This window comes from Caretta caretta, chromosome 8, assembly GCF_965140235.1.
Source record: "Caretta caretta isolate rCarCar2 chromosome 8, rCarCar1.hap1, whole genome shotgun sequence".
Classification (NCBI taxonomy): Eukaryota; Metazoa; Chordata; order Testudines; family Cheloniidae; genus Caretta; species Caretta caretta.
The window spans coordinates 17,532,951-17,547,288 of NC_134213.1; the positions used below are offsets into that span (position 1 = coordinate 17,532,951).

At 41.3% G+C, this 14,338-nt stretch overlaps 1 protein-coding gene across 1 annotated transcript in view; it reads left to right on the forward strand.

Moving 5' to 3' along the window:
- Nucleotides 1-11,836, forward strand: part of KCTD16 (potassium channel tetramerization domain containing 16) — a 177,897-nt gene extending 166,061 nt beyond the window's left edge. Inside the window, exon 3 of the mRNA XM_048861106.2 lies at nt 846-11,836. Within this exon, the coding sequence (XP_048717063.1) occupies nt 846-1,297 (452 nt within the window). The 3' untranslated portion in view covers nt 1,298-11,836. The remainder of the gene's footprint in view (nt 1-845) is intronic.
- The last annotated feature ends 2,502 nt before the right edge of the window (nt 11,837-14,338 follow it).

Genomic DNA, 14,338 nt, shown 5'->3' on the forward strand with positions numbered 1-14,338 from the left:
TCCTGGGCTAGATCCTACAACCTTTATTTACCTAGGTAATCTTATTGGCATCAATGGAACTACTAATGTGAGTGAGGGTTGAAGGGATGGGCCAAAGGTTGAAGACCTTATTCTGATTTTACTCAGATCTTACAGTCAGTGGGAATTTGGCTATGAAGAATCTGAGTGAGCATCTCAGGATTTGGCCTGTTAGTAAACTGCTATGGAGTTAGCAGCAAATAAACCACTCCTGAGATTTACCCCTGGCTTTCTGAAACAATCATTGTTCACTTATCTGAAAATAACAACATAGCTCTTTGCATTAACATAGTGGTTTCATCTGAGGATCTCAAAGCACTTTTCAAACATTCATTAATGAAGTCTAACAGCAAAACCATTTTACACATACATAAACTGAAACACAGGGAAACAGATTCTCACTTGCACGAAGGGTCTTTGCTCTGCTGTGGCAATCTAAAGGGGCCTTAAAGTGGACATTAATACCCCTTTACACTGGCAGAGTGGAATAAAGGAATATTATTGTTAATGAGAATCAGGCCCAGCGAGTTTAAGTTCCTGATCCAGCAAAGCACTTCCACATGTGTGTAAGATGTTGATCACACTGACTTACCCAAGATTATACTGAGAAAACTTAGACTAGAACCCAGGAGTTCTGAGAGGTTTTATCCTGCACTAACCACTATACTAGATTCCTTTCCTCCCCATTTTCTTCTGCTACCACAAGTGTACTTAATAGACAGTAGTTTATTTGGTGGCATATGAAGGAATACCCTGCTGTGTGTATATGGCAGCCCAGATGTCTGTGCTTTTTGTAACCGCACTGTGTACTTTGTTCTTTCTTTTAGGTGAGCCTTCAAGGTGGTCTTCATCCCATTGTGACTGCTGCTGCAAAAATGGCAAAGGAGATAAAGAGGGGGAAAGTGGCACATCTTGCAATGAACTATCCACTTCCAGCTGTGACAGCCAATCAGAAGCCAGCTCCCCACAAGAGACTGTCATCTGTGGCCCTGTCACCCGCCAGCCCAACATACAGACTCTAGATCGGCCAATCAAGAAGGGCCCAGTACAGCTACTTCAGCAGTCTGAAATCCGAAGAAAAAGTGACCTGCTCCGAACTCTAACGTCTGGCTCCAGGGAATCCAACTCTAGCAAAAAAAAAGCAGTGAAAGAAAAGCTCTCTATTGAGGAAGAGTTAGAAAAATGCATCCAGGATTTCCTTAAAATCAAAATCCCAGACAGGTTTCCAGAAAGGAAACACCCCTGGCAATCTGAACTGCTACGAAAGTATCATCTATAAGAGTGGGGCGGGGCAGGGGGAAAATAACCTTATTACAATTTACAGATCAAGATCCTTAACGATAAGGAAATAAAAGGAATCATAACAATTTGTTAGGTCACAAAACAAATCCATCTTGATAGTGCTGCCTAATTTGCCTATTTCACCTTAACATTTATAGTCACAGGGTAATGATATTTTTCAAGTTGTGGAAGCACAATGAAAAATGCTTTTGTTTGTAAGCTCCTAGTCTTACGCAAGATGAATACTTTACACACTAAAGGCACAACAACATCACCAACTAAAGAAACCCACACACAGATGCACCTGGTACCGGTGGAGAAAGTCCCACACATGATCAGGCAGTGGCCGGGGGGTTTCCGCAAACTACATGCCTTTTGAGTTCTCCTTTTAATTAATTTATTTGGAGGAGTCAGGGAGGGGCAGATGTACATGATTTAAAGAAACACACTATGTCATGTCAGTTTACATGAAGGATGTGTGTGTATATATATATATGTATGTATACACATGAATATATATATACATGTGTGTATATTTATATTGCATAATGAATTTTTCTGGTTCTCTCCTTATAACTGCACTTTCTCAACAACAACAATGAAAAAGCAATTGTTAGCACTCTGTGTGCTCCATTTCCCCTCTAGCTTTATGAGGTGTGAACAGTAGAAGACCATCTCTCTCCATCTGTTATTTTTTGGGGCGGGGGGAGCTTGGAAGTGGAGCACTGTAAAAGTGTCTGTGTCTGTTGCAACTGTGGGCAAAATATTCCATGAATTTTTGACTATGATGTATATTTTAATCTCCTTTGTTCCAACACTCTTCCCCAAAGCTTCCGGATGACAAAGGGTTTATTAAGGAAGGATTCAAATCGAAAGGGGGATCCAGAGATGGCGGGTCAAGCCGCTGAGCCAGTGATCTTAGTTGATTTATGTAAGCCTGCCAGACCCTGCTGCCAAAGAGTCTTTGGCCCAAACAAATGAGGAGAACCGCCTCCCATTCCCATCCGACGCAGATGCAATTATAAGAAATTATAAACCTAACAAGATGCATTTTGTGCTCTGACTGGCAGGAAATTGATTGGTAAAATGGCAGGCACCATGCCATTCCAGCTAGATACATTTCAAAAGGAAATTAAAAATTGAATAGAAACCAAACACACTCTGTAATGGAAACTGCCTTATCAGCATCCTTTCTGTAGTCTGTGGGATAACCCATTGGGTGGCAGGCTTAATTTAGTACCATTCGTTACCCATAATGTGTAATAAATGGGAAATTATCAGCAAGCTCAGTTTGATGGGACTGCGGGGAGGAAGGGATGCCGCACACAGGCACAGCAGTACAAGAACCTACTGAGCCCAGGCAACAACAACAAGAAAGCACAGTCCTTCCTTGACAGGTTCGCCTAAAACTGCCTCTTAGTTGTCATTCCGGAGCTAATTCTTTCCACAGACCAGTAAGAACCTGATGTCCCTCCACAGTCCAGTGGGAGCCAAAGGTCCCATGGATGGGATTTGAAAAGTGAAGAGTCAGGTAATGAAGGGGAGTCCCAGGGACAGACTGCATCTGGTGGGATGAGATTGGTGTCTAAACAGTCTGTAAAGCAGTTACCTAGAAATGCATTGCATCAGTGGGTCCACGTGGGCCTTCCACTGGCTGCAGATGGGAGCTAGTTAGCTGGGGAGTTTGGCACATGTCAATCAATGTCTCAAGACATAAAGCAGAGGCACAGAAACCAATAAAGCCGATAGCTTTATAAGCGGTGATATTGCCTTGTTTAGAATCAGTAACATTTCTAAAGCTTCACTATCTCTACCATTCCCAATTCACAATGCTACAAGGGAGATGACTTCAAGTGTGCATAGAATAGAGGTACATTTGGATTGAACGTAGTATATTTGAGTAGGTCTGAGGCCCAGTCTCCTTGCCTGCAGGTGCAATTTGCTCCCACATAATTTGAACTTACATTTTTTTTCACCTGCAAAATGAACTGTGATGGCAAATCTGCATAATCAGATAGGTAAAGGTCCTGTCATTCAGATTTGTGTCTACCATTGAACTGCAAGTGCAATGCAGGCACAGGTTTTGTGGGTGCTAACTGCATGTGCAAAAGGGAAGTGACATGTCTCAAACTACTGAAAAATGTGAGATGCTTGTGAACAGAGCTGAGCATAAACCAAATCCCCAGATCAAAACACCCTCAAATTACAGGGATATGAGATCTGGATTTTGTAGTTTGGAGTCATCTCTAGTTAAGGTTGCAAGGGTTTACCAAGATATTTTACATGAGAGAGGGATGCTAGTTCTAGGGATTCCTAATTATTGTCATGTGTAGAGTAAATATAGTAAGCAAAAGCCTGACCTGAGAAGTGCTGAGCTAAATTGGACAGCTCTGCACCACACAGGATCAGGCACTAAACAAATTCAGTTATTAAAACACACGTTCACACTCAAACACATGCATTTCAGATGCATACCTACCCACATTCACATGCTTGCACACACATATTCACATGTACCTTTGCACATCCATGTGCTCGCACACATACATCTCTCTGCTTGCCACAGATTTGCTTTTCCTCTTTTTAAAAACAATTGTCTCTCTTGTACATTCACTCGTCCCTATTTACAGCTGCTGACCTGGAATCACTCTTGATAGCACTGTGTTAAAAAGTTTTCCTGCAACTTTCCTTGTGTGTGTCGATGCAAAGCAAGAACACTAGGCTGGCTCCCAAGACATACGGATTGGCTTAAGTGGTGCTTTTTCTCTTTCTTGTTATGTCCACACCAGAGAACAGCTCCATTGTCTCTGACACTTTAAGACTTCGAAACTGTGATTTTTCTATTTTGAGCCAGTCAGTATCAGGAAGACATGCCAAATCAGAAAGTGAGCTTTTTGCGAGGTTTTGATACCATCAGGCATTATGCAGAATCCTCCTCCACTATCAGTTCTGCTCTCTGCAAGTCACAAGGAAGAAGTCTAACATTAATTCATTGTATTAGCAAATTAGGGAGAAAATGAGCAGAGGGTTGACTCTCACTCTCGCTTCAGCAGGAATTTGTTTTGAGATTTCCATGCACAACATAAACCATTTCTCTACTTTGATAACCCAGAATGGCTAGAACCTGGCATCCTCAGCTTCAGAGTTTCACTTTTTCTTTTTAATCTCCAAAACATTGCATTACACAATATGAGGAACCAAGAGAAGGAGAGTGTACCCTGTTTTTCTTTCTTTCTCTCAGAGTTTGAATGGACTTGACTCAGTTTGCACAGGACTGTACAATGATTAATATCTGCAGAAAAAATTAGACCAAATGAAATGCACCAGAATGGGTTTGATCCATGTGGCCTTCATATTTCCCGTTTTAGATTAAATGATTATTACTCTGCACCACTACCGAAATAAGAGTCTTGAACTTTAATGATCACTAGCCGGAAAGCTTATATGTATATTCTGCTTTGTTACTGTAGGGAACTTATATAGTATATCCATTCCTAGGACCAAATTTATCTCAGGATTAACTCCACTGACTATGGTGAAGTTCCATCAAAGATAGCTTTGTTCCCTGGTGATTTCAGCTCTCCATTTCAGGTCATGCTCCTCATTATTTCAATTGAAAGAGTGACTGCTCCACTTGTTTAACATCAGTATAGACTTCCTGGGCCTGATTCGAAGGGATGGTTACAGTTGAAGCTGGAGGAGTGAATCCTAGCTTGTGTAGACATAATGCTAGCTCTCTCTGAGCTAGCATGCTAAATATGCTCCTTGCTTAACGTTGTAGTTTTGTTCCTGAAAAATGCTACTTTAAGCAAAACGATGTTAAGCGAATCCAATTTCCCCATAAGAATTAATGTAAATGGGGGGTGTGGTTAGGTTCCAGGGAATTTTTTTTTCGCCAGGCAAAAGACATTATATACATATGTAGTATAAGTTTTAAATAATTGTAAACAAACAATTTAATACTGTACTCACCAATGATGATTGTGAAGCTTGGTTGAGGCAGGGGCGTAGTGGGGTTGGGGCACGGAGGCTTGTTTGGCTCCCCTACTCTGCCTACAGCTCCTGCCGGGGAGTGGGGTCGGGGGCTTGCCTGCTCCCCGGCAGGAATGACGGGCAGGCGGAGTGGGGTAAGCTCCCACGCCCCGATCCCACTCCTGAGCAGGAGCGCCGGGTGGGCGGAGTGGGGCAAGCCCCCATGCCCCGACCCCACTTGCCGGCAGGAGCTGCGGGTGAAGCAGGGGAGCCAAACAACCTTATAACGGAACATTGCACAACTTTAAATGAGTATGTTCTCTAATAGATCAGCAACCTAATAACGCAACAATGTTAACCAGGACAACTTTAAGTGAGGAGTTACGGTACTGTAGTCCCGGTAGCACGGACAGTGGTGAGTGGTGGGAGAGGCTAGTCAGACTGAGTACAAACCCCATGAGTCTGTACCCTGGTGGTAAGCCCGAGCTGCTGCAATGACACTATTATATTTAATGTGCTAGTTTCAATGAGAGCAAGCTAGGCATTGCACCTCCCAGCTCCATGTGTAGGCATAACTTTGCGCAGCCTTGGCAATGTAAAGTCACCCACTTTGAGATTGGTTTACAGTGCTGGAGTGGTGTACGAGGCCTTCGTGAAAATGAGAATCTGGCCCCGCAGTGAAATGCTTTTTGCCCATAAGTGTCTTAAGTAAATTCTTCTGTTTGGGGTACGTGCAGCCTTGGGAAGGAGGTTGGACAGCTCTGCATGGGAAGTATCCTAAAAACAGCCCAGAGAGGACTAAACTCAAACTTGTCCCTGTTGCTGCCTGTATGTGCCAAAGAGTTTTCCCAATCCCTTTCTGGCCTCAGAGCTAGGAAGCTGATGTGGAACTCGCGGCTCCCGCATGACAGTGTATGTGCTGTGCAGAAACAAACGCATATATTTCATTTTTTTACAGCCTGTTACTCAATGCAAGAGGAACTCTAGACACAGCAATCCTCTAAAATTAGGCACATACTCGAAAAGACAAACCATTCTGCTGGGAATATCAGCTTCCGAAAGGAGAGTAGGAAATAGCATGCACTGACTGGGTTCTGTGAGTCAGGTCACAGAAAATGGCCAGATAGGAAGGAACTACACTTTTCCCTTAAAGATGCTCCCTCCATATTATTATTCGTTATGGCTGGGACTTAAGGAAGTTAGGTGCCAACTTTCAATCGATGATGAGTGCCTAACTCCCTTAGGCCCTTTTAATAAAACAAGTCTTATATTGTCAATTGTTTGCAGGAGCACCCATAATGTGGTGAATGATGTGCTAATGATGAGAGCGTAGTCCCTGCCTGCAAGGTAAGAGACACGCAGACGAATAGACGAACTACAAGGGGAACATGTACAATGTAAAAACGCAGTGCTCAGTGGGGCGATGGGCCAGGCTTGGATAGTGGGGAGTTAATATGGGGTTTATTAGGCATATAAACTATCCCTCCATGTTATCCTCATTCTTGCTGTTTGTACTGGGTTAATTTCTTGTAGGTGCATGGGTTTCTGAGGAAGGAATTTGGTCTCTATATGGGGGGTTGATTATCAGAGGCCCTTGCTTGTCTGCTCAGGGTCTGGGTGGTGCACAAGAAGCCACACCCCAATTTGCATAGCTATGCAAGAATTTCCCATGATAGTCGGCTCTGCGCACCCTATGCTTTGTAGAGTGAAGGGGCTGTTTGCTCACTCTCTCTACTCAGGAAACAGGATGTTGAAAAGGGGTGGGATGTTGGCTGTCCCCCCCGGCACTAGCTGCAGGCTGGTGCACCAGGGAAACTGTTTCCACCCACACTCCTCCTTCCTCCCTCCCTGGCTTCCCCTGCAGTGCACACAGAAAAGCTGCAGAGATTTGCCTATCTGTGTGGTGCTTCTCCTGGTGTGGCGTGGGGCTGTCCTACCCATTACTGCCTGAAGAATAAAGCCACAATCAAGACTTAATTATTAGCGGTATTGGTGGAGGGGTTGATATGTGCGAAGTTTACACTGCTTCTGCCTCTGATGTACACATTCTGTGGAGAGAGGACTTTGGACTCTAGAAGTGTCACTCTGGCACCTGTCTTTAACACTAAAGTAGAAGAAATGAGGGGAAATTACATACCCCCAGATTAGGAGCCGTCATGGGCATTGTCCAGACTGGGTAATTTTTCTGTTACTTAATGTGACAGTCGTAGTCACAATTCTTACATTAGGACATCAACTCTCTTCACTGTACAGACTCTTTTTTTTTTTCTTGTCAGCCTGATCTCAGTGCTGGCCTTTTCATTCATTTACATGCAGCAATGGGTTAGAACCGAGCAGCAGACACTTTACCTGGCCCCATAATAAACACAAGCAGCTGACAGTACCTAGAGATGTAACAAGGGGCTTATTTTTTTTTCTTCTCTGAGAACTGTAATATATAAACTTTGGAAGACTTGATCTGTGTGTATGTGTGTGTATGCACCCACACACACAGGACTTTGTGGAGTTTGTTCTCATAGATTTATAGGGCACAGGACTATTCATAGCGCTCTGTTAGAAGATGCAGGAGTAATTCCTGCAGAAGTCGGGTAGCAGAATTGTACCTCGGTCGCAGCTGTCAGAACTATAATGGAAGTGAAATGTTATCCTTACTCAAAATTTAAGGAGCCTTTTCATTTCACATGGGCCTTTCAAGCGTTTTCCCCTGGCTATACAAAATGAGGTAGCAAACCATTGTCAGGGCTGTAGTCCGAGCTATCCTTATGTATGTGAATGAGAAAACTGAAAGAGGGAAGAAGAAAAGATAGTAGAAAAACAGAGGTAAAAAAACCCACAGAGGATTTAAGGTGCATGGCTAGTCATGAAGATCCTGTTGCCCTGCACCATGCACAATAATTTACATGGGTGCAAAGAACCGATCCTTTCCACTAGAAATAAGCCTGCCAAATGGCAAAAGTCTTATTGACTTCGGCAGCAGCAATATTGTCCCTACATGTTTATCCAATTGGGCTTAAGAAATTAGCCTATTTTAGAAACAATTATTAGGAGCTAAATTGTGCTCTCATATACCCATCTACAACTCCCATTGATGTCAATAGAAGCTTTATGTGCATACCTTAGGGGAGGAGCTGACCGTTGGCTATTTCGATTTCACTCTTAAAAATAACTGATTCTGTAATGCATCCCCAGGTTGACTGTGCACCTTTGACCTGGGAATTTGCCTTTGCAACAGAATATTCTTTCATTGTGAATGTGGAAATCACCAGGCAATTCCCTTACAAAGGCACTTGTTTAAAATTTGCCAACAGTACATTCCTTTCTTCCTTAGTTAAAAAAAAAAAAACGTTTCTGGTTAGAACAAAGGATCAGACACCAGATACTGACAGCAAAAACAAAGCATTCTGTATTTGCAACTTAAGGTAACATATCAGCTGCTTACAAATGTATACATATAGCTGCAAGAGGCATAAGATCCAATCCAACTCCTGTTAAACTCAATGGCAAAAACTCCCAGTGATTTTTAATGGCAGCAGGTTTCAACTTGGAAGTAAAATACAGTGGAAAATACTTATTAGGTAAGGGCTAAGCTTGGTAAATTCCATTTGATTAAGCACGCTAACTTTTGGATTCTTAGACATACAGGTTTGGTCTAGAAATAGAACCAGATATGTTGTGAGACTAGCCTTTCTAGTAATATTTCCATTACTTTTTTCTTTAGTGAGAAATACCAGAAAATTATGCGCTTTTTTTTTTTTTTTTTTTTTTTTGCTATTTCTGTTTCTGGTTGATGCCAGGTAATACAGAGAGTGTGAAAATGAAATTGAAATAACAAAACTCAAAAGCTAATATTTTGAGCTCTAAAAATGTTTATCGGGCTTGAGTTTGGATTGAGAATATAGGTTCAGTCATTTTTATTTTATTTTTATCCAGCCATGTATGCCCCTTGTTAGAATATGTGTGGTCAGTTATATCACGGATCTGAAGTCAAATTGCAATGCAATTACCTTTCTGAAATATTTGGGGAACAAACTGGATATTTGAGTTATTTTCCACACATAATAAGGGTCAAATCCAAGTTCCTTTGAAGTCAATTTCAAAACTTCCATTGAGTTCATTGGGACCTGAATAACAAATAAAACTTCTGTTAGTAATAAAAATGTGTGTGTCTGAGAGTGAGTGAGAGGAAAGCTGTTAACCTTTAATGTGGCACAAATCCACCCGTATTATGTGGTGAACAGGCCTTATTACTTCTGTGAAGGCATTGCAAGACCAGTCTTTGGTTAACTTGTTCCCTTTTGTGATCTTTTAGGTACAGTTGCTGATTTGCTTAAGACATAGTTTAAAAAGTTCTGTTGTAAATAGCACAAGTGCACCTTGGAGTGACTGTATTCTGAATATATTATGCAGCTGCCATCACCTAACTTTCACAACCATGATGATGTGTTGTACCCCTGGGGTATGGGAGCCATCCAATGATAAATTCACCACTGGTGTAAGTAGGTGCAACTCTGTGGGCTTCTGTGGATTTGTGTACTCTTCCTCAAGAAGTGGATTTGGCTTGCAGCTTCTAAGGTGGCTATCTGAAAAATAATCTTGTCCCTTCTGAAGGTGTTTCATTTCATAAATCCAAACACAGAGATATACCCCTCAATAAGTTAAGTAGAACTCAAAGCATAAAAGGGAGAGGAAGGAAGAGCACACAAATCTTCATAACTCCCAGTTACTTTTTTCCTAAGTTATCTGTAAGTGCAGTACTTCCCAGTGTCGTGTAAATGATTCATAGTAGTGTGGCAGTGGAGGGCAGGTTTTGTACTTTCATTCCAGTTCTGATGGGTCCATTTGGTCTTTTTCTTTGCAAAGAATTGTGCTGAAGTAGAAAATGAAAGCAAGTCTGATCACTACTGGCAATGACCAGAAATTAATCAAGTGATCCCCCCTCTCATCCCACCACTTCTTTGCCCTAAAAACCAAAAGAAGGTAGTCCCATTTCTTACCCTTCCATACACCCCATTTCATCAGCTGTGTGTATGCATGTAGACTTGACTTTACACATACCTTATGTATAAGGCCCCATGTAAATCATGGTACAAAACATTGCCAGGTATCATGGATTGTTCATGCCCAAAGGGGTTTTGTATGTGGAGTATTGGAAAGGGACAAGAAAGCACAGTTCAAATCATTAAAGACATATTTTACGTTTTTTGGCATTGATATTGCTAATGAAAATCAGCTTATGATTATGATGTTGTGAATTTGAATCTATGGCAAGGAACAAATAAAAAGGAACTGGTCTTTAGAACAGAAACAGAACTCCTATTGATGTCAGTGGGTGAAGCATCAGGCCCAATTGCTTTAATGGGCAAAATTCTTCTCTCAGCTCCACATAGAAACCTCTGCTCTGGTTCACGCATGGCTCTCTCATTGACATCATTAATGGGAGCCCCTCACATGTAGAGAAACCGGAGTATAGGAGGGAATGTTAGAAGAGGATTTTGGCCTTTTGTCAGCAATTGATACTGAGCTAGCCAAAAATATAACTCAACTCTTTAGATTTCACATAGACACACAACCATAGAGTAAATGCATCTAATGCAATATTTCCACAGCAAACATAGGATTTTGTGTTTCTTTTGTGACTTCTGTGATATTGTGATCTATACGGGGCCTTGCTCATATTACATTTTCTGACCTCATACAAGCACTTAATGACTTTGCCGGGCCTGAGTCAGTCTGTTGCACATTGATGTATATCAAGTGGCACCTACTGAATTACCTCTTCTACTTTCCAATGTGGTTCACTTGTACATAAGTGTAATGTCAACTTGTTTACAGGTTATTTTGTGAGTAATTGTAAAAAAAAAATGCAGTTTTAACTAAAAGTTTAAAGGAATCAACTTTACTGGAAGGTGTTTAAAAAAATGAATGTGCTTAATACAGTATAGACATCATTGATTAAGGTCTCACATGAATGCATGTATCTCCATGTTGTCAGTCCCCACCAGTGAGGTTATTTGGCAATATTCTGCAGTCTGTGAATAGCAAATATACATAAACTACTGTGACTCTAGCAAATATAACTCAGTACCTGTTTTTACTGTGGTATGTAAAACATGTAGCTTTTAGCCTGCTGTATTTCCCTGTTAAAAATAAAATCCTGAAAGAAAGAGATGCTTGGGGGGAGATGCCTGTGATCTGAGAGTAGTCATTCTTGGAATGGCATCTGCTTGACATATCTGGTCCAACTACTAGACAAACTGCCTATATACAAAAGCACTGGGTCTTCAATGGTAGATATAACTGAAGCTCTTACCATTCTGCTTTAGCTGCACTTCTGGCAGAGAATCATGCGGTTTTGTTTACTCTCTTCATTGCTAGTGATTCTAATTAGATATTAATAGCTTCCATATACTGTTTTAGTCTTTATGCAGTAGTCTAGCGAAAACATACAGCTATCAGTATTGTGAAACTGTGTGGCTGCAAATCTGCTGCTATTTTGTCTCACCATTCAAAAAAAAATTTCATCTACATTGTATTGGCACGAATCATAATAAATCATTTGGTATCATGTAGTTGTCATATATAAAGATGTATACATGCTGACATGTTACACTATGTTTTAGCACCAACTGATGTTACATGTCTTAGATTGGAGGTAATTCCCCTTGAACTCTGTTTCTTCCTACTTTAGTTTAGAGATGGGCCAAAAATTACAGCTCAGTGGATCTGCCAATCCTTGTTTACTACCTGCCAATCCTTCTGCATACAGTTTTTTCTGATGCCACTGCTGAAAGTACTGTCATCAAAAGCAGCATTTGTAGGATTGACCTCATCCCATGGGAGATATGGACTACCTGCCACTATGATACTTCCATTGGGAAACTACATGTTACAGCTGGAACTGTGAGAGCTTAGGAAAGGAAAACATCTGAAGAGGGAGATATTTATTTTTCTTCTGTACTTTTTAATATGGCTTGACAAGGAGCCTTCCTTGAAGACAATGGGTGAATTACAACTGGGGGAATATAGGGCATCGAGCAAAGGAAGGGAAAGCCCCATAAGGAGAGATGTAATACAAAGAAAAAGAAACAGCCATGGAACTTTCTGTGTTGGATCCCCTTGTCATCCACCCAAGGCATGTGTTACATTCCATAACTGGATCAGCAATGCATACTAGCGCTCAGCTCTGCATAAGAGCAGTTAGATCTTTAGAAGGTTTCTCCTCTACGTGTTGCAAAGATAGAAGGGGGGGGCGGGTGGGAACTATTTTTAATCCTTTCCCAAAACAGCCTTTTGCATTTGAACAGCACACACAGTTTGGGGTTGCTATCATATTTTTTCCCTTTTCTGCACAGCTGTCTAGTGGATAATTGGAGCTCAATCTTGATATACTCATAATATTCTCTGGTCTGATTCTGATCTCACACTCCACTGATGTGACCCCATTGACCCTCTCCCAATTCATATCGGTCCTAATGCAATTCCAGTTAAGTGCTGCAGCTGCAAGCAATCTAGATATGAAAGAGGAAGGAGAAAGGGACAGTTATGCACTTGTGTCACTGAGTTTTTCAGACAGTTATTTATCGTTGATACCTTGCTGATCTTCAAGGATAGCTCCTTCTGATGGCTAGTTCTTGAGGGATGCTGACAGGATCCAGGATCTGCAGGGCTCTCTGCAAATGGTGTGTCCCCATGGAAGAGAAGTGGCTACTGTTACAAAATCCACACAAGCATATGGAAAGCAAAGTGTTTATGGAAGTTCAATGGTCTCAGATGGTGCAGTGTGGTGCACTGCACTGATTTGTATATTACATCATATTGTGCCAAGCCTTAGTAACTGGCAGTCTACACAGGACCATGGCTTAGTAGCAATATGGGCCTGATGATCTAACTTATCTATCCCTAACTTATACAATTCTGTCACATTATTGTTTTGTGTTATCCGCTCTGTATCAGCTCTGTAGAACCAGCGATCGTGGCCTTTAAATGGTTTTCTTTTGTGGTTTCCAATAGCCATTATAGATCTCAGCTGATTTTTTTCTAAACTAACCAACTACCGCAGGGGGCTGAGGCGATGGCGTAGAATACAGAAACCAGGCAGGAAAAATTGTGAGGAAATATTGGTAGATTGTGATGTTGTGAAATGAAATCTCTGACCAAGTGGCCAAACTGTCAGTGTGAGGCTAGGAAGTCCATCACTACTCACTTGCTTCAAGTGTAGTTTCCCAGACAACAGCTGTCCACAGTCAGTCTTGATTCAATCAATGATCCATGTTAGTAGAGATGTAGAAATAATGTATGGCAGTGGTTTTTGAAAATACTGCAGCAGATAGTAAAACAATGCAGATAGCACAGAAAATAAAGAGGGATGTGACTGGCCTGTATTAGAGCTGAGTATATTATTGTCTAAATAATAATGTACTCAGTTGACTTCACTTTTCCTTTCTCTTCACTCCAAATAGTGTTTATCAAATGGAACACTCCATCCACTGCAATGTTTCTTCCTAGTAAACATAAAGCAAATTCTACTAGGCATAGCACTACGTCGGGAACAACCATTTTGTAGTTATAAAAAAACAAATATTTTGATGGATTAAATGATAAACTGCAACACATCAGATGTCCTGAAAGAAACTCCCTGGACACCAGGATATCATCTAAAAAACTGGAACAGGCTCAGTAAAACAGGATTGCGTGGCCACTCTTAGACCTGGACAGAGGACAACATTTTCATTTTGCAACAACTTGTGTAGTTTCAAAATGTATTTTTGGTCCACATTACAATGAAAACAAAGCCTTACAAACATTTTTGGCAACATTTCGGAATTGTGTCAAAACATTGTTTTCCAGTTGAAAAGGTCGGGTTTTTCCTTTGGGTCTCTCTCTGGTCAGAAGTGACGAGAAAATCCTGAAGCTCAGAAAAACCTTCCTATTGAAAAATTTGTCAAAATCAAAATGTTGTGGCTGCAATGAAACAGCATATTTTGATCAGCTCTAATCATTTTCTTAAATCCCATTTAGTCGTAGCAGTCAGCGATCCCTAAGAGTTCAAGGATGATTGTCTTCCAGA